This window comes from Gobius niger (assembly GCF_951799975.1).
Source record: "Gobius niger genome assembly, chromosome: 16".
Lineage (NCBI taxonomy): Eukaryota > Metazoa > Chordata > Actinopteri > Gobiiformes > Gobiidae > Gobius > Gobius niger.
Window position 1 is genome coordinate 31416882 of NC_136867.1, and position 19722 is coordinate 31436603.

At 47.6% G+C, this 19722-nt stretch overlaps 1 protein-coding gene across 2 annotated transcripts; it reads right to left on the bottom strand.

Moving 5' to 3' along the window:
• Nucleotides 1–626: 626 nt before the first annotated feature.
• dkc1 (dyskeratosis congenita 1, dyskerin) lies at nucleotides 627–19648 on the bottom strand (the record flags this gene model as incomplete). 2 transcript variants are annotated; one of them, XM_079573719.1, is made up of 15 exons in its annotated part: nucleotides 19609–19648; nucleotides 18151–18203; nucleotides 17949–18035; nucleotides 17187–17278; nucleotides 16321–16505; nucleotides 15642–15706; nucleotides 10457–10583; nucleotides 10193–10323; nucleotides 8898–9041; nucleotides 7996–8116; nucleotides 6780–6898; nucleotides 6020–6123; nucleotides 4873–4921; nucleotides 1704–1859; nucleotides 627–847 (listed from the first exon to the last, which is right to left on the bottom strand). In XM_079573719.1, exons 1-15 carry the CDS (start codon nucleotides 19622–19624, stop codon nucleotides 791–793), a joined length of 1506 nt encoding a protein of 501 aa, XP_079429845.1. In that variant the 5' UTR covers nucleotides 19625–19648. The 2 variants fall into 2 exon arrangements, with proteins under 2 accessions (XP_079429845.1, XP_079429846.1); XM_079573720.1 differs by lacking the exons at nucleotides 627–847; nucleotides 1704–1859; nucleotides 4873–4921 and having other exon boundaries at nucleotides 6016–6123.
• Nucleotides 19649–19722: the final 74 nt, after the last annotated feature.

Below are 19722 nucleotides of genomic sequence, written 5' to 3' on the forward strand. Positions count from 1 at the left end.
GGAGTCAGAAGAGCCTCCAGGAGTCAGAAGAGCCTCCAGGAGTCAGCTTCAGAAGAGCCTCCAGGAGTCAGCTTCAGAAGAGCCTCCAGGAGTCAACTTCAGAAGAGCCTCCAGGAGTCAGCTTCAGAAGAGCCTCCAGGAGTCAGCTTCAGAAGAGCCTCCAGGAGTCAGCTTCAGAAGAGCCTCAGGAGTCAGCTTCAGAAGAGCCTCAGGAGTCAGCTTCAGAAGAGCCTCCAGGAGTCAGCTTCAGAAGAGCCTCCAGGAGTCAGCTTCAGAAGAGCCTCCAGGCTTCAGAAGAGCCTCAGGAGTCAGCTTCAGAAGAGCCCCCACCATTAAAACAAGCGTGAGGAGCCATCTCCATCCACTAACCCACACATGGCTTTCCCGTCCAAAAGGGAACTTTTCCTGTGGCCATTGTAGATGTTGTGAGAACATGGTGAAGACACTTTATGGACCTGGATGTTTTCTATAAATGGTTTTATCACCAACACCACATGTAGTGCATGACCTTGAGCCCCTGAGGTGCTTCCACGTGGTCCTCACTAAAGGAGGCTGAAGGACAGAGCGGCTCCTAAGGCCAGACAAACGACTAAAAACTGTGAAAAAGGACAAAGTGTTTGATACAAATAAAGTTTATTTGAACGAAGCGTATTTACAAAAACAAAAAACACTTTTATACAAAAATAGAGTCCAGTCCGTCGGCTCCAGATCCGTCTCTTGGAGCCGCGCGTTCATGCTGCGTTTCCCATGATCCTCCTCTGTCTGAACTACAGTTCCCATGATGCTCTGCTCACTCAGAGCCCTCCCCCTCCTCCTTCTGTTTCTTCTTCTTCTTCTTCTTCTTCACCTGAAAAAACAAACAGCGTTAAAGACGTCCAGAGAGTCCTCGACTGTACCGGGTTAAGTGTTTCTGACCCTGAAGTCAGAAACACTGTTTAGTTTCATCTTGGTCTCGTTTTTCGACCCATCAGCTGCATCTGACGGGTCAGAGTGACCCGGGTCGGCTCTAAAACAGTTTAAACATACGTTTGTGTTTGAGTTCAGCTCTAGTGCCTTTTCCCCACACGCCCTGTTCCTGTCCTACATCAGGGTGAATAAAGTCCACACTAAAGAAAGGCCTGGACTCTAGAGGTCAGAGGTCAGAGGTCAGACAGCCAAGAGATGACATCACAGACATCAGTGAAAATGCGAAACCATCTTGAGCTTCATCACTCCTCGACCAGAGCCTCAGAGGAACATCAGGAGGAGCCTCAGAGGAACATCACGAGGAGCCTCAGAGGAGCCTCAGAGGAGCCTAAGAGGATCAGGAGGAACATCAGGAGGAACCAGGTTGCTCCTGATGTTCCTCTGAGGCTCCTCCTCGATTCAGACCGTGTGACCGTTGGGAGTTTCCCGCCTGACTGATCTTATTGAGGCCGAAAGTAAAAATGTAATTCCTCCTTTGTGAGATCCATAAAGGATTATCTTATCGAAAAACACTTAGATGGAAGTTTATGCTTTGGGTCCATTTTCTGTGGACTTTCTTGATCATAATTTTCCACCTAATTTTCTCCTTTTTTAAATTTATTTTCTGCCACAATTTCTCCCATTTTCCCCCAAATGTAACTTCTTTTCTTTCCCTGATCCTGAAGATCTTCTAAACATTGTCCTGTTTCTGGATATTCTAGTTTGTGTCAGCGCCGTGGCCCCGCCCCCAGACTCACCTCTACAGGCTCCGCCTCCTCAGCCTCAGGCTCCGCCCCCTCGCTCTCTGCTTCCACTTTGATCTTTTTCTCCTTTTTCTTTTTCTTCTTTTCCTTCTTCGTTTCAGCGTCGGCGGCGGCGGCGGGCGTGTCCTCCTCGCTGTCCTCGCGCTTCCTCTGAAAGGGCGAGTGAGGTTAGTGAGGTCAGAGGTCAGAGTGAGGTCAGAGTGAGGTCAGAGTGAGGTCAGAGTGAGGTCAGAACTATAATAAATAAATATGTAGAAACTAGAGGAAAAGCCTGGAGGTCCCGATACACGATATGGTTTGATTCCATCTCATGTAATATATCGATGCGTCTCCAATGACATCACGCATAGTTCCGGTGGCCATTTTGAATACCGAAGTAGAAATATACAGTACTACTACATGCAACAATATCTGTACTCAGGGTGAAAATGAAAGACTGAGACATTTTATTCATAATCATTTCTCAAGAAGATGAAGTTAAAACAGACGTGGCAGCTCTGTCTGTGGAGCAGGATTTACTAAAGATCTGCTCCACTCAGAAGACTAAATGAACACATCAAAGAGAAACAGAAAACCTCTGTCATGTCGGCAAAGTCTGAGTCAAACTGTAAAAATCAGTGTTTAAGACGTTAGCATGCTACGGGCTAGCATTTAGCTTCAACACGATAACACGTGTGGCTCACATCTATGACCTCTCAGGAAATACTACAGTAACAGCTCTGACCTGTTGTGTCCAAGGCTGAAGCTAAATGCTAACCGGTAGCATGCTAACACCTTAAACACTGAAAAATGTCTTTGATTTATATCCTGAGTAGATATTGCTACATGCTGCAATACTGCATAATTCTACTTCAGAATTCAAAATGGCCGCCATAACAAAAGTCACATGACTGAAAAGCTTTTATATCTTAAATATCGATATATTGCCCGAGGTCAGAGGTCAGAGGTCAGACAGCCAAGAGATGATGACATCACAGACATCAGGGATAATGCGAAACCATCTCGAGCTTCATCACTCCTCGACCAGAGCCTCCAGGGGAACCTCAGAGGAGCCTCAGGGGGAACCTCAGAGGAGCCTCAAGGGGAACCTCAGGGGAGCCTCAGGGGAGCCTCAGGGGAGCCTCAGGGGGAACCTCAGAGGAGCCTCAGGGGGAACCTCAGGGGGAGCCTCAGAGGAGCCTCAGGGGGAACCTCAGGGGGAACCTCAGAGGAGCCTCAGGGGGAACCTCAGGGGGAGCCTCAGGGGGAACCTCAGAGGAGCCTCAGGGGGAACCTCAGGGGGAGCCTCAGAGGAGCCTCAGGGGGAACCTCAGGGGGAACCTCAGAGGAGCCTCAGAGGAGCCTCAGGGGAACCTCAGGGGGAACCTCAGGGGGAACCTCAGAGGAGCCTCAGGGGGAACCTCAGGGGAGCCTCAGGGGGAACCTCAGAGGAGCCTCAGGGGGAACCTCAGGGGAGCCTCAGGGGGAGCCTCAGGGGGAACCTCAGAGGAGCCTCAGGGGGAACCTCAGGGGGAACCTCAGAGGAGCCTCAGGGGGAACCTCAGGGGGAACCTCAGAGGAGCCTCAGGGGGAACCTCAGAGGAGCCTCAGGGGGAACCTCAGAGGAGCCTCAGGGGAGCCTCAGGGGGAACCTCAGAGGAGCCTCAGGGGGAACCTCAGAGGAACCTCAGAGGAGCCTCAGAGGAACCTCAGAGGAGCCTCAGAGGAGCCTCAGAGGAGCCTCAGGGGGAACCTCAGGGGGAACCTCAGGGGGAACCTCAGAGGAGCCTCAGGGGGAACCTCAGAGGAGCCTCAGAGGAGCCTCAGAGGAGCCTCAGAGGAGCCTCAGGGGGAACCTCAGGGGGAACCTCAGGGGAACCTCAGGGGAACCTCAGGGGGAACCTCAGGGGGAACCTCAGGGGGAACCTCAGGGGGAACCTCAGGGGGAACCTCAGGGGGAACCTCAGAGGAGCCTCAGGGGGAACCTCAGGGGAACCTCAGGGGGAACCTCAGGGGGAACCTCAGGGGGAACCTCAGGGGGAACCTCAGAGGAGCCTCAGAGGAGCCTCAGGGGGAGCCTCAGAGGAGCCTCAGGGGGAACCTCAGAGGAGCCTCAGAGGAGCCTCAGAGGAGCCTCAGGGGGAACCTCAGAGGAGCCTCAGGGGGAACCTCAGAGGAGCCTCAGAGGAGCCTCAGAGGAGCCTCAGGGGGAGCCTCAGGGGGAGCCTCAGGGGGAACCTCAGGGGGAACCTCAGGGGGAACCTCAGAGGAGCCTCAGGGGGAACCTCAGAGGAGCCTCAGAGGAGCCTCAGAGGAACCTCAGAGGAGCCTCAGAGGAACCTCAGAGGAGCCTCAGAGGAACCTCAGAGGAGCCTCAGAGGAGCCTCAGGGGGAACCTCAGGGGGAACCTCAGGGGGAACCTCAGGGGGAACCTCAGGGGGAACCTCAGGGGGAACCTCAGGGGGAACCTCAGGGGGAACCTCAGGGGAACCTCAGGGGAACCTCAGGGGGAACCTCAGGGGGAACCTCAGGGGGAACCTCAGGGGGAACCTCAGGGGAACCTCAGGGGAGCCTCAGAGGAGCCTCAGAGGAGCCTCAGGGGGAACCTCAGAGGAGCCTCAGAGGAGCCTCAGAGGAGCCTCAGAGGAGCCTCAGGGGGAACCTCAGGGGGAACCTCAGGGGGAACCTCAGGGGAACCTCAGGGGAACCTCAGGGGGAACCTCAGGGGGAACCTCAGGGGGAACCTCAGGGGGAACCTCAGAGGAGCCTCAGGGGGAGCCTCAGGGGAACCTCAGGGGAACCTCAGGGGGAACCTCAGAGGAGCCTCAGAGGAGCCTCAGAGGAGCCTCAGAGGAGCCTCAGAGGAGCCTCAGGGGGAACCTCAGAGGAGCCTCAGAGGAGCCTCAGGGGGAGCCTCAGGGGGAACCTCAGAGGAGCCTCAGGGGGAACCTCAGAGGAGCCTCAGGGGGAACCTCAGAGGAGCCTCAGAGGAGCCTCAGAGGAGCCTCAGAGGAGCCTCAGAGGAACCTTGTTGTAGGAAGTCTTTATGAAGTCACTCATGTTTAAACAGGCCTGTCCCTCGTCACTATGGAAACTTAGTCCCTCGTCACTATGGAAACGTAGTCCCTCGTCACTATGGAAACTTAGTCCCTCGTCACTATGGAAACGTCCTTTGGGTTCGTACCTTCTCTGTGGGCGGCGGCTCCGATGGCGGCTCCTTCTTCACCTTCGAACTGGAAAAACAAACCACAGAATCAGGTCACGAGTTCAACTTCAGGATCAGACAGAAACTGAGGGGGCGGGGACAGGAAGTGAGGGGGCGGGGACAGGAAGTGAGGTGGCGGGGACAGGAAGTGAGGGGGCGGGGACATGAAGTGAGGGGGCGGGGACAGGAAGTGAGGGGGCGGGGACAGGAAGTGAGGTGGCGGGGACAGGAAGTGAGGGGGCGGGGACAGGAAGTGAGGGGGCGGGGCCTGTCCCTCAGTGAGGCAGTGAAGGAGCAGAGGCTCAGACACAGTTTCTCACTGAGAGTTTCCTGTCGCAGACTGACTCCCTCAGAGACCACTTCAGATCAGAGAGGGATAACTGTCTGCTACTACAATACTGCAGTACTACTACAATACTACTACAATACTACTGCAATACTCCCTCAGAGACCACTTCAGATCAGAGAGGGATAACTGTCTGCTACTACAATACTGCAGTACTACTACAATACTACTACAATACTACTACAGAGACCACTTCAGATTAGAGAGGGATAACTGTCTGCTACTACAATACTGCAGTACTGCAGTACTACTACAATACTACTGCAATACTCCCTCAGAGACCACTTCAGATCAGAGAGGGATAACTGTCTGCTACTACAATACTACAACACTACTACACTGCTGTGGGTGGTGTTGTAGAGCCTGTGGGTGGTGTTGTAGAGCCTGTGGGTGTTGTAGAGCCTGTGGGTGTTGTAGAGCCTGTGGGTGGTGTGTTGTAGAGCCTGTGGGTGGTGTAGAGCCTGTGGGTGGTGTGTTGTAGAGCCTGTGGGTGGTGTTGTAGAGCCTGTGGGTGGTGGTGTAGAGCCTGTGGGTGGTGGTGTAGAGCCTGTGGGTGGTGGTGTAGAGCCTGTGGGTGGTGGTGTAGAGCCTGTGGGTGGTGTTGTAGAGCCTGTGGGTGGTGTTGTAGAGCCTGTGGGTGGTGTTGTAGAGCCTGTGGGTGGTGTTGTAGAGCCTGTGGGTGGTGTTGTAGAGCCTGTGGGTGGTGTTGTAGAGCCTGTGGGTGGTGTTGTAGAGCCTGTGGGTGGTGTTGTAGAGCCTGTGGGTGGTGTAGAGCCTCACCTATAGTCCGGGTGCTCCTGGCTCCACTCTGACGGGGTGCTGCCGTTGGGTTTCCCGTGTTTGTCCAGGAGGCCTTTCTGGATCATCATCTTCTTCTGACTCGCCTGAAACAAAAGGTACACAAGTTACACAAACTACACAAACACAAGTTACACAAACTACACAAGTTACACAAACTACACAAACACAAACACCCTGAAGTCCCGGGTTCAGCCTGAACATCTTCAGACAAACTGAAACTAAAAGACGTTTGTGAAGCTGAGCTCGGCCCATCAGAGTCGGGTGATAGATGGAGGTCAGCAGCACCAGAGGCTCTGGGTCTATCAGCTCATCATGTGGGACCAAGTACTACAGTATGACTGCAGTATTACAGTAATAGTTATGAAGTACAGTAGTATAACAGCAGTACTGCAGTATAACAGCAGTACTGTAGTATAACAGCAGTACTGTAGTATAACAGCAGTACTGTAGTATAACAGCAGTACTGTAGTATAACAGCAGTACTGCAGTATAACAGCAGTACTGCAGTATAACAGCAGTACTGTAGTATAACAGCAGTACTGTAGTATAACAGCAGTACTGCAGTATAACAGCAGTACTGCAGTATAACAGCAGTACTGTAGTATAACAGCAGTACTGTAGTATAACAGCAGTACTGTAGTATAACAGCAGTACTGTAGTATAACAGCAGTACTGCAGTATAACAGCAGTACTGCAGTATAACAGCAGTACTACAGTACTCCCCGCGTGGTCCTCGTACCTTTGGGCCCAGGCCCCATTTCCGTGGATACGTGTCTCGCTCCATGATGACCCTCTTGATCTTGGCCACCACGCCGTGGTCACAGGTGGAGATGACGGCGGTGGTCATCAGCGCCACGGCTGCAGCGGGAGAGAACAGACATTCAGATAAAAGGAAACTAAACATTACAACGTTCAGATAAAAGGAAACAAAACATTACAACGTTCAGATAAAAGGAAACAAAACATTACAACGTTCAGATAAAAGGAAACAAAACATTCAGACAAAAGGAAACAAAACATTCAGATAAAAGGAAACAAAACATTACAACGTTCAGATAAAAGGAAACAAAACATTACAACGTTCAGATAAAAGGAAACAAAACATTACAACATTCAGACAAAAGGAAACACAACATTACAACATTCAGACAAAAGGAAACAAAACATTACAACGTTCAGATAAAAGGAAACAAAACATTACAACGTTCAGACAAAAGGAAACAAAACATTACAACGTTCAGATAAAAGGAAACAAAACATTACAACGTTCAGACAAAAGGAAACAAAACATTACAACATTCAGACAAAAACATTTGATAAAAACAGATTTAAAGTTTAAAGTATTTTCCTCAGACCTGCTCTCTAAACCCCGCCCCTCTAAACCCCGCCCCTCTAAACCCCGCCCCTCAGAAAGTGCCGTCATGCACGAGCTAAATGCAGCTGCAGTTACATGGATGACCTGAGGTGGCAGCAGTGAGTCAAAACTGGCATCGAGCCTTTAAACCGAGCGCAGAAAAGTTTGCAAAGGTTTGATGAATAAAGGTTTTTTAAAAAGGCAACAAGTTCATTTGTTCTTTCAGAGCTTCATCACATCAGGAGGAAACGGTTCTAACTAAAGGTGCAAATGTAATATCAAATATTTGAATATTTGTAGAAATAAAGCTAAATGCTTTACTTTGGTCCCATCAGAGTCGGGTGATAGATGGAGGTCAGCAGCGCCAGAGGCTCTGGGTCTATCAGCTCATCATGTGGGACCAAGTACTACAGTATTACTGCAGTATTACAGCAGTAGTATTATAGCAGTAGTATTACAGTAGTAGTATTACAGTAGTAGTATTATAGCAGTAGTATTACAGTAGTAGTATTACAGTAGTAGTATTACAGCAGCAGCATTACTGCAGTAGACCTACAGCAGTAGTATTATAGCAGTATTACAGTAGTATTGCAGTACTGACCTGTACACACGGCCTCTCCTTTGGTCGTGATGACCACGATGTCCTGGCTGATCTCGATGCCGTCCTCGTACCTCAGGACTCCAGGGAGCATGATCTTCGCTCCGTAACAGATGGCGTTCACCTGAAAACACACACCTTTAACCTCCAGAAGACCAGGAGACAGAGCTTTAACCTCCAGAAGACCAGGAGACAGAGCTTTAACCTCCAGAAGACCAGGAGACACAGAGCTTTAACTCCAGAAGACCAGGAGACACAGAGCTTTAACTCCAGAAGACCAGGAGACACAGAGCTTTAACTCCAGAAGACCAGGAGACACAGAGCTTTAACCTCCAGAAGACCAGGAGACAGAGCTTTAAACTCCAGAAGACACAGATCAGGCTGAGGAACCACAGCTTCTACAGGTCAGAGGTCAGACAGCCAAGAGATGATGACATCACAGACATCAGGGATAATGCGAAACCATCTCGAGCTTCATCACTCCTCGACCAGAGCCTCAGGGGGAGCCTCAGAGGGAACCTCGTGAAGGAACCTCCTGAGTCTCAGTATTTGAAGTACTCACAGCGCTGTCCTTCATCACGATGCGTTTGTGTGTATTGTACAGTAGTATTGCAGTAGTATTGCAGTAGTATTTGAAGTACTCACAGCGCTGTCCTTCATCACGATGCGTTTGTGTGTATTGTACAGTAGTATTGCAGTAGTATTGCAGTAGTATTTGAAGTACTCACAGCGCTGTCCTTCATCACGATGCGTTTATGTGTATTGTACAGTAGTATTGCAGTAGAATTGCAGTAGTATTGCAGTAGTATTTGAAGTACTCACGGCGCTGTCCTTCATCACGATGCGTTTGTGTGTATTGTACAGTAGTATTGCAGTAGTATTGCAGTAGTATTTGAAGTACTCACAGCGCTGTCCTTCATCACGATGCGTTTGTGCGACGTCAGAAGTTTCTCGAGGGGAAACACGACTCGTCTCAGATACGTCTCGTCTTTATTATGATCGAACTGCCACTGAGCGTCCAGCACGTCGTGCATCGTCACCAGGTGGTCCTGAGGAGAAGTACTTTACTACCAGTACTACACATACTGTATACTACAGTCACCAGGTGGTCCTGAGGAGAAGTACTTTACTACCAGTACTATATATACTATATACTACAGTCACCAGGTGGTCCTGAGGAGAAGTACTTTACTACCAGTACTACACATACTATATACTACAGTCACCAGGTGGTCCTGAGGAGAAGTACTTTACTACCAGTACTACACATACTGTATATACTACAGTCACCAGGTGGTCCTGAGGAGAAGTACTTTACTACCAGTACTACACATACTGTATATACTACAGTCACCCCCCCCCGGTGGTCAGTGATGTCAGCACTGAGGTCTGTCAGCGTCCAATCAGAACGCTGCTTTGCCTCGTGCTGTTTCTGTCCCAGAGACTAATTACCAAAACCCGAAGCGGAGCCGGGCCCGGACTCAACTCTCTGGATCTTAAAGAGGGGGTGTTCTGCTTTAAAGAGGGGGTGTTCTGCTTTAAAGAGGGGGTGTTCTGCTTTAAAGAGGGGGTGTTCTGCTTTAAAGAGGGGGTGTTCTGCTTTAAAGAGGGGGTGTTCTGCTTTAAAGAGGGGGTGTTCTGCTTTAAAGAGGGGGTGTTCTGCTTTAAAGAGGGGGTGTTCTGCTTTTGTCAGTCCCATAGCACCAGTCTATATCTCACTACAATGATGACAAACCTTCTGTTGGTCTGTAAATGCAGTAAATTAGAATAACTGCCTTGTATAAAATGTCTCTCTCAAAATGGCTGTAGTGAATGTCTTGAAATAGGCCTCTGTCTCTTTAAGAACCTCTGAGCCTTTAGACACGCCCCCTCCACACGCTGTCTGTGGCATCAGTGGGGAGGGGGTTCTGCTGAGGAGCAGTGGTTGGTTACTCGGCTGGTGACCAAAGCTCGGAGGCGTCTCCAGGAGGTGGGGGCGTTCCTAGGAGGACTCAGGCAAACCTATCCCTAAAATGGCCGCCGTCAGAGTTTTTACAGATGACTCAGAAATACGTGAATGTGCCAAGGCAACACTTCAGCCATGTTTTTAATGAGGGAGTGACAGAATAACAGGATGGAAAGCTGGAACAAGTCCATTTTACAGAATACCCCCCCTTTAAAAGTAACCTCCCCAGGACTGACCTTCTCCCCCAGGACTGACCTTCTCCCCCAGGACTCCGGAGCGGACTCTCCTCAGCTCCTGCATCTGCCCCCCGACCCCGAGCAGGAGCCCCATGTGGACACACAGAGTCCGGATGTAAGTGCCAGCCTCACAGGACACCCAGAAGATCCCTGAGGGGAGAGAGGAGGGTTACAAAGGGGGGGTCATGTGAGACACAAGGAGCAGAGGAGGAGCAGGGGAGGAGGAGGAGCAGAGGAGGAGGAGCAGAGGAGGAGGAGCAGAGGGTATTAATAGTGGACTGACCGAGGCGTTTCTCCGGGTCATACTCGATGAGTTTGCTCTCGTAGATGGTCCTCACTCTGAGCTGACGCTTCACTGCAGCGATCAGGGGGGGGCGCTGGAACAAGGCTCCTGTCAGAGTCTCCAACGTCTGAGGAGCAGAAGAAGAACGTGAGGAGCAGAAGAAGAACGTGAGGAGCAGAAGAAGAACGTGAGGAGCAGAAGAAGAACGTGAGGAGCAGAAGAAGAACGTGAGGAGCAGAAGAAGAACGTGAGGAGCAGAAGAAGAACGTGAGGAGCAGAAGAAGAACGTGAGGAGCAGAAGAACGTGAGGAGCAGAAGAACATTTGAACATAAACCCTCTAGAAAAAAACGTCAGTCAGGAGTGAAGCTCGTGTTGGTCACTGATGGCGTTGTGTGGTAGTATTACAGTAGTATTGCAGTAGTATTACAGTAGTATTACAGTAGTATTTGCAGTAGTAGTACCTTGGCGAGCTCGTGTTGGTCACTGATTGCGTTGTGTGGTAGTATTACAGTAGTATTGCAGTAGTATTACAGTAGTATTTGCAGTAATAGTACCTTGGCGAGCTCGTGTTGGTCACTGATGGCGTTGTGTGGTAGTATTGCAGTAGTATTACAGTAGTATTACAGTAGTATTTGCAGTAATAGTACCTTGGCGAGCTCGTGTTGGTCACTGATGGCGTTGTGTGGTAGTATTACAGTAGTATTACAGTAGTATTACAGTATTTGCAGTATTAGTACCTTGGCGAGCTCATGTTGGTCACTGATGGCGTTGTGTGGTAGTATTGCAGTAGTATTACAGTAGCATTACAGTAGTATTTGCAGTAATAGTACCTTGGCGAGCTCATGTTGGTCACTGATGGCGTGTGGTAGTATTGCAGTAGTATTACAGTAGTATTTGCAGTAATAGTACCTTGGCGAGCTCGTGTTGGTCACTGATGGCGTTGTGTGGTAGTATTGCAGTAGTATTACAGTAGTATTTGCAGTAATAGTACCTTGGCGAGCTCGTGTTGGTCACTGATGGCGTTGTGTGGTAGTATTGCAGTAGTATTACAGTAGTATTTGCAGTAATAGTACCTTGGCGAGCTCGTGTTGGTCACTGATGGCGTTGTGTGGTAGTATTACAGTAGTATTGCAGTAGTATTACAGTAGTATTGCAGTAATAGTACCTTGGCGAGCTCGTGTTGGTCACTGATGGCGTTGTGTGGTAGTATTACAGTAGTATTACAGTAGTATTACAGTAGTATTACAGTAGTATTACAGTAGTATTTGCAGTAATAGTACCTTGGCGAGCTCGTGTTGGTCACTGATGGCGTTGTGTGGTAGTATTACAGTAGTATTGCAGTAGTATTACAGTAGTATTGCAGTAATAGTACCTTGGCGAGCTCGTGTTGGTCACTGATGGCGTTGTGTGGTAGTATTACAGTAGTATTACAGTAGTATTGCAGTAGTATTTGCAGTAATAGTACCTTGGCGAGCTCGTGTTGGTCACTGATGGCGTTGTGTGGTAGTATTGTAGTAGTATTACAGTAGTATTGCAGTAGTATTACAGTAGTATTTGCAGTAATAGTACCTTGGCGAGCTCATGTTGGTCACTGATGGCGTTGTGTGGTAGTATTGCAGTAGTATTACAGTAGTATTGCAGTAGTATTACAGTAGTATTTGCAGTAATAGTACCTTGGCGAGCTCGTGTTGGTCACTGATGGCGTTGTGTGGTAGTATTGTAGTAGTATTACAGTAGTATTACAGTAGTATTTGCAGTATTAGTACCTTGGCGAGCTCGTGTTGGTCACTGATGGCGTTGTGTGGTAGTATTGTAGTAGTATTACAGTAGTATTACAGTAGTATTTGCAGTATTAGTACCTTGGCGAGCTCGTGTTGGTCACTGATGGCGTTGTGTGGTAGTATTACAGTAGTATTGCAGTAGTATTTGCAGTAATAGTACCTTGGCGAGCTCGTGTTGGTCACTGATGGCGTTGTGTAGTAGTATTGCAGTAGTATTACAGTAGTATTTGCAGTATTAGTACCTTGGCGAGCTCGTGTTGGTCACTGATGGCGTTGTGTGGTAGTATTGCAGTAGTATTACAGTAGTATTGCAGTAATAGTACCTTGGCGAGCTCGTGTTGGTCACTGATGGCGTTGTGTGGTAGTATTACAGTAGTATTACAGTAATATTTGCAGTAATAGTACCTTGGAGAGCTCGTGTTGGTCACTGATGGCGTTGTGTGGTAGTATTACAGTAGTATTACAGTAGTATTACAGTAGTATTTGCAGTAATAGTACCTTGGCGAGCTCGTGTTGGTCACTGATGGCGTTGTGTGGTAGTATTACAGTAGTATTGCAGTAGTATTACAGTAGTATTTGCAGTAGTAGTACCTTGGCAAGCTCGTGTTGGTCACTGATGGCGTTGTGTGGTAGTATTACAGTAGTATTTGCAGTAGTAGTACCTTGGCAAGCTCGTGTTGGTCACTGATGGCGTTGTGTGGTAGTATTACAGTAGTATTACAGTAGTATTTGCAGTAGTATTTGCAGTAATAGTACCTTGGCGAGCTCGTGTTGGTCACTGATGGCGTTGTGTGGTAGTATTACAGTAGTATTACAGTAGTATTGCAGTAGTATTACAGTAGTATTACAGTAGTATTTGCAGTAATAGTACCTTGGCGAGCTCGTGTTGGTCACTGATGGCGTTGTGTGGTAGTATTACAGTAGTATTGCAGTAGTATTACAGTAGTATTTGCAGTAGTAGTACCTTGGCGAGCTCGTGTTGGTCACTGATGGCGTTGTGTGGTAGTATTACAGTAGTATTGCAGTAGTATTGCAGTAGTATTACAGTAGTATTACAGTAGTATTTGCAGTAATAGTACCTTGGCGAGCTCGTGTTGGTCACTGATGGCGTTGTGTGGTAGTATTGCAGTAGTATTACAGTAGTATTACAGTAGTATTACAGTAGTATTACAGTAGTATTACAGTAGTATTACAGTAGTATTACAGTAGTATTACAGTAGTATTTGCAGTAATAGTACCTTGGCGAGCTCGTGTTGGTCACTGATGGCGATGTGTGGTAGTATTACAGTAGTATTACAGTAGTATTACAGTAGTATTTGCAGTAATAGTACCTTGGCGAGCTCGTGTCGGTCACTGATGGCGTTGTGTGGTAGTATTGCAGTAGTATTGCAGTAGTATTACAGTAGTATTACAGTAGTATTACAGTAGTATTACAGTAGTATTACAGTAGTATTACAGTAGTATTACAGTAGTATTACAGTAGTATTACAGTAGTATTACAGTAGTATTTGCAGTATTAGTACCTTGGCGAGCTCGTGTTGGTCACTGATGGCGTTGTGTGGTAGTATTGCAGTAGTATTACAGTAGTATTGCAGTAGTATTACAGTAGTATTTGCAGTAATAGTACCTTGGCGAGCTCGTGTTGGTCACTGATGGCGTTGTGTGGTAGTATTACAGTAGTATTACAGTAGTATTTGCAGTAATAGTACCTTGGCGAGCTCGTGTTGGTCACTGATGGCGTTGTGTGGTAGTATTACAGTAGTATTGCAGTAGTATTACAGTAGTATTTGCAGTAGTAGTACCTTGGCGAGCTCGTGTTGGTCACTGATGGCGTTGTGTAGTAGTATTGCAGTAGTATTGCAGTAGTATTGCAGTAGTATTGCAGTAATAGTACCTTGGCGAGCTCGTGTTGGTCACTGATGGCGTTGTGTGGTAGTATTACAGTAGTATTACAGTAGTATTGCAGTAGTATTTGCAGTAATAGTACCTTGGCGAGCTCGTGTTGGTCACTGATGGCGTTGTGTGGTAGTATTACAGTAGTATTACAGTAGTATTGCAGTAGTATTACAGTAGTATTTGCAGTAATAGTACCTTGGCGAGCTCGTGTTGGTCACTGATGGCGTTGTGTGGTAGTATTACAGTAGTATTGCAGTAGTATTTGCAGTAATAGTACCTTGGCGAGCTCGTGTTGGTCACTGATGGCGTTGTGTAGTAGTATTGCAGTAGTATTGCAGTAGTATTGCAGTAGTATTGCAGTAATAGTACCTTGGCGAGCTCGTGTTGGTCACTGATGGCGTTGTGTGGTAGTATTACAGTAGTATTACAGTAGTATTGCAGTAGTATTTGCAGTAATAGTACCTTGGCGAGCTCGTGTTGGTCACTGATGGCGTTGTGTGGTAGTATTACAGTAGTATTACAGTAGTATTGCAGTAGTATTACAGTAGTATTTGCAGTAATAGTACCTTGGCGAGCTCGTGTTGGTCACTGATGGCGTTGTGTGGTAGTATTACAGTAGTATTGCAGTAGTATTTGCAGTAATAGTACCTTGGCGAGCTCGTGTTGGTCACTGATGGCGTTGTGTGGTAGTATTGTAGTAGTATTACAGTAGTATTACAGTAGTATTTGCAGTAATAGTACCTTGGCGAGCTCGTGTTGGTCACTGATGGCGTTGTGTGGTAGTATTACAGTAGTATTACAGTAGTATTACAGTAGTATTATAGTAGTATTTGCAGTAGTAGTACCTTGGCGAGCTCGTGTTGGTCACTGATGGCGTTGTGTAGTAGTATTGTAGTAGTATTGCAGTAGTATTTGCAGTAATAGTACCTTGGCGAGCTCGTGTTGGTCACTGATGGCGTTGTGCAGTAGTATTACAGTAGTATTACAGTAGTATTTGCAGTAATAGTACCTTGGCGAGCTCGTGTTGGTCACTGATGGCGTTGTGTGGTAGTATTACAGTAGTATTACAGTAGTATTGCAGTAGTATTTGCAGTAATAGTACCTTGGCGAGCTCGTGTTGGTCACTTATGGCGTTGTGTGGTAGTATTGTAGTAGTATTACAGTAGTATTACAGTAGTATTGCAGTAGTATTTGCAGTAATAGTACCTTGGCGAGCTCGTGTTGGTCACTGATGGCGTTGTGTAGTAGTATTACAGTAGTATTGCAGTAGTATTACAGTAGTATTTGCAGTAATAGTACCTTGGCGAGCTCGTGTTGGTCACTGATGGCGTTGTGTAGTAGTATTGCAGTAGTATTGCAGTAGTATTGCAGTAGTATTGCAGTAGTATTTGCAGTAATAGTACCTTGGCGAGCTCGTGTTGGTCACTGATGGCGTTGTGTGGTAGTATTACAGTAGTATTGCAGTAGTATTACAGTAGTATTGCAGTAGTATTTGCAGTAATAGTACCTTGGCGAGCTCGTGTTGGTCACTGATGGCGTTGTGCAGCCGGACGATTCCCACGTACTCTTTCCCTAAAACAAAGAGCAGTGATTGGCTGCTGTTGCTGTAGCCCACAGGGGGCGGGGTTTACAGGTGAGGGGCGGAGCCACAGGAGAGCACCGCCCCCAGAGCAGTTACTGATACGTCATTAGCGTTTAAGAACGTTATTAGCTGCTGGGACTTCACCAGCATCATGTTATTAGCGTGTCGTTAGCATGTCATTAGCGTGTCATTAGCATGTCATTAGCATGTCATTAGCGTGTCATTAGCGTGTCATTAGCGTGTCCTTGACGTGTTACCTGCGCTCTGCTGGGACTTCACCAGCCTCATGTTATTAGCATGTCATTAGCGTGTCGTTAGCGTGTCATTAGCGTGTCATTAGCGTGTCATTAGCGTGTCCTTGGCGTGTCATTAGCGTGTCATTAGCGTGTCGTTAGCGTGTCGTTAGCGTGTCATTAGCGTGTCATTAGCGTGTCATTAGCGTGTCCTTGGCGTGTCATTAGCGTGTCATTAGCGTGTCATTAGCGTGTTACCCGCGCTCTGCTGGGACTTCACCAGCCTCATGTTATTATCATGTTATTAGCGTGTCGTTAGCATGTCGTTAGCGTGTCATTAGCATGTCGTTAGCGTGTCCTTGGCGTGTTACCTGCGCTCTGCTGGGACTTCACCAGCCTCGTGGCTCGGTCCACACACACGATCAAACAGCCGGTGACCTTTGGGTCGAGCGTGCCGCTGTGACCCGTCTTCTCCACACGGAGGATCCTCCTGATCCAGGCGACCACTTCATGAGACGACGGGTTAGCGGGTTTGTCCAGGTTAATGAAGCCAGACCTGCAAATATATATATATACACTTAAAACACTTATAAAGTACATGTACACACTCCCAGACCTGCAGATATATACATATATATATACACTTAAAACACTTATATAGTACATGTACACAGACCTGCAGACACCCCGCTCCGGGTTATTGTAGAGCTATAGGAGTCTGACTACAGCTCTGTTATTGTAGAGCAGGGGTCCCTGTATCTGGTTATTACTAACTCTCTCCCATTCATTCTCAATGGTGTATGTGGATGCAGTACATGTTTTGGCCACCGGCCTCAAATCGGGGGCGCCGTTTCACTCCTTACAAATAGTTAAGGAAACACATCCAGGTTTATGTTACAAATGGACTCGTAAAAGAATTGATGCTAAACTGACACTTTCAGAATGATCTAATGTGTCGTTTTATTTCAGTTAAATGAGGTAAAGTCACTGCAGGTGCTGTAGATACTGGTGTTTTGCAATATGTTGATTTTGTTCAACTGAAACTAGGCTTTTTTCTTAGTTAACATTGTTTTATTATAGCATAGATTAGATAGAATTAAACGCTAACTATTATTTGTTTAGTTATGTGTGTTTCACGCTCGACATCACCGTCTTTGGCCCCCCCGTTGTAGAGCTTTAACTGAGTGGTACTCCTGCTACAGAGGCAGGACCTCTGGTAGTACTGCAGTAATAGTACCTGACGTAGTCGCTGATGTTCCTCTTCAGGGGGTTGCTGCCGCTCGGTAGAGGAGTGTAGTGACTCGTCCTGATGTTCAGTTTGTCAAAGTTCTACAAAACAAAACACGTCAGACACGAATCCCACAGAACTGCAGTAATAGTAATGTTTACGAGTACTGTCGTATTTAAAAGTATATGATGTTTGTCTCATCTTCAGTCACTAGAGTAGTAGTAGTAGTAAATTTAATAGTATTTGATGTTTGTCTAGTATTAGTAGTAAATTTAATAGTATTCTGTGATCAGATCTGTTTGTCTCGTCTTCGCTCGGAGGCGGAGCTTCGTGTGTCCCCGCGGCGCCGGACGCCTCTCGACAGAACGCCGACAGACACCGAACGCCACGCGGACAGGCCACGCCCCCAGAACGGGAGCGTCGCCGTGACAACAAGCAGCAGCCAATCAGAGCTCAGAGAATGGATAAACAGGTTCATCACGTCACAGACTCCATTATCCCTGCAGTACTGGCCTCCACCTGCAGGGGCAGCAGGTCATATCTGTCCCTGCAGTACTGCCCTCCACCTGCAGGGGCAGCAGGTCATATCTGTCCCTGCAGTACCGCCCTCCACCTGCAGGGGCAGCAGGTCATATCTGTCCCTGCAGTACCGCCCTCCACCTGCAGGGGCAGCAGGTCATGTGCAGTACCGCCCTCCACCTGCAGGGGCAGCAGGTCATGTGCAGTACCGCCCTCCACCTGCAGGGGCAGCAGGTCGTATGCAGTACCCACCTTCAGCAGCAGGGGCCACTGTGACGTGTCCAGAGACGCCGCTTTAGACTCAGGCTTGATCAGGAAGTCCGTGGTCTGCTGGATCTCCTACAAAATAAAAACAGGCTTTTCAAAATAAGACTCATTACACAGGTCTTTCAGAACATTATTATACAAGCCTTTCAAAATAAAACAGGCAGATCTAATCCAATAAAAGACTCACCCCGATTTCATCGTCTCCGATTTTCTTCGTCTTTTTCTTCTTTTTTGTTGAAACTAAAAGAAAAAAAAGATCAAAAACAAATTAAAAAACGAACTGTCGTCAAACGGGTTCATTTACAGCGTGTGTGAAACATCTGTATTAAAACATGAGGCGAATCGTTTCCATGTTTTAGTCAAAGGAATAAAGAGCTCGGTCCCATCAGAGTCGGGTGATAGATGGAGGTCAGCAGCGCCAGAGGCTCTGGGTCTATCAGCTCATCATGTGGGACCAAGTACTACAGTATTACTGCAGTACTACAGTACTACTACTACAGTAGAGGCTCTGGGTCTATCAGCTCATCATGTGGGACCAGAGGTACTGAAGTAATACTGCAGGACTGAAGTAACACTGCAGGACTGAAGTAATACTGCAGGACTGAAATAATACTGCAGGACTGAAGTAATACTACAGGACTGAAGTAATACTGCAGGACTGAAATAATACTGCAGGACTGAAGTAATACTACAGGACTGAAGTAATACTGCAGGACTGAAATAATACTGCAGGACTGAAGTAAAACTGCAGGACTGAAGTAAAACTGCAGTACTGAAGTAATACTGCAGGACTGAAGTAATACTGCAGGATTGAAGTAATACTGCAGGACTGAAGTAATACTGCAGGATTGAAGTAATACTGCAGGACTGAAGTAATACTGCAGGACTGAAGTAAAACTGCAGGACTGAAGTAAAACTGCAGGACTGAAGTAAAACTGCAGGACTGAAGTAAAACTTCTGGACTGAAGTAATACCTCGTCCGCCATGTTTAGAGCGAGGTTTGAAAAGCTCCTGATCTACAGCAGAAACAGCGGATTTAACACTTCGATCATTTACAAAAACACGCTTTTATCTCATGAAATCTCGCGATAAAACAGTCGCCTCGGCGCCAGGCCTGGGTCAGGGACATTACTGTGATTATTAATACGAAACATTCCTTTACATTCACTGTTAAAACACGAAACACTTCAGTAAAATCACAGCTTTAAGGAAAAGTGCAACATTAGAGGATGAACTGGGACGTTATTGAAATAAGTTACACATCTGCGTGGAGGAGCAGCAACACGTGGTCACCGCAGAGACACGTGGTTTTCAGTTTACGCGTTTTTCTGCAAAACTCCGAAACACGAAGCGGCTCAAAAACATCAGGGAGAAAAATCACAAAGAATCACAAAGAAACGGAGCGAAAACAGGACGAGATTCATTCAGAAAACACGAGATTCCGGAGAGAGAGCGCGGAGAGGCAGAGGGACGCGCCACGCAGCAGCGAAAACAGCCCAAACCCGCCGCTTCCGGGATTAAACGGCGGGAAACGTCACTCGCGTTCGGCCTAAACTCCAGTAAAACCTCGCGCCGCCGCGGGTTCGGCCTGAACGCGCAGTTTGAGCCGTTTTTGTGGAGTTTTGTCGCAGAGCCGCAGCCTCACCTTCTGTGTCCGCCATGTTTCCTCCTCTGTCTGCGCACGCGGTCTCTCACTTCCGCCGGGGCTGTCTCACTTCCGGCCGGAGGAGGAGCTCGCTCACGCTTTTATTCCTTTTTT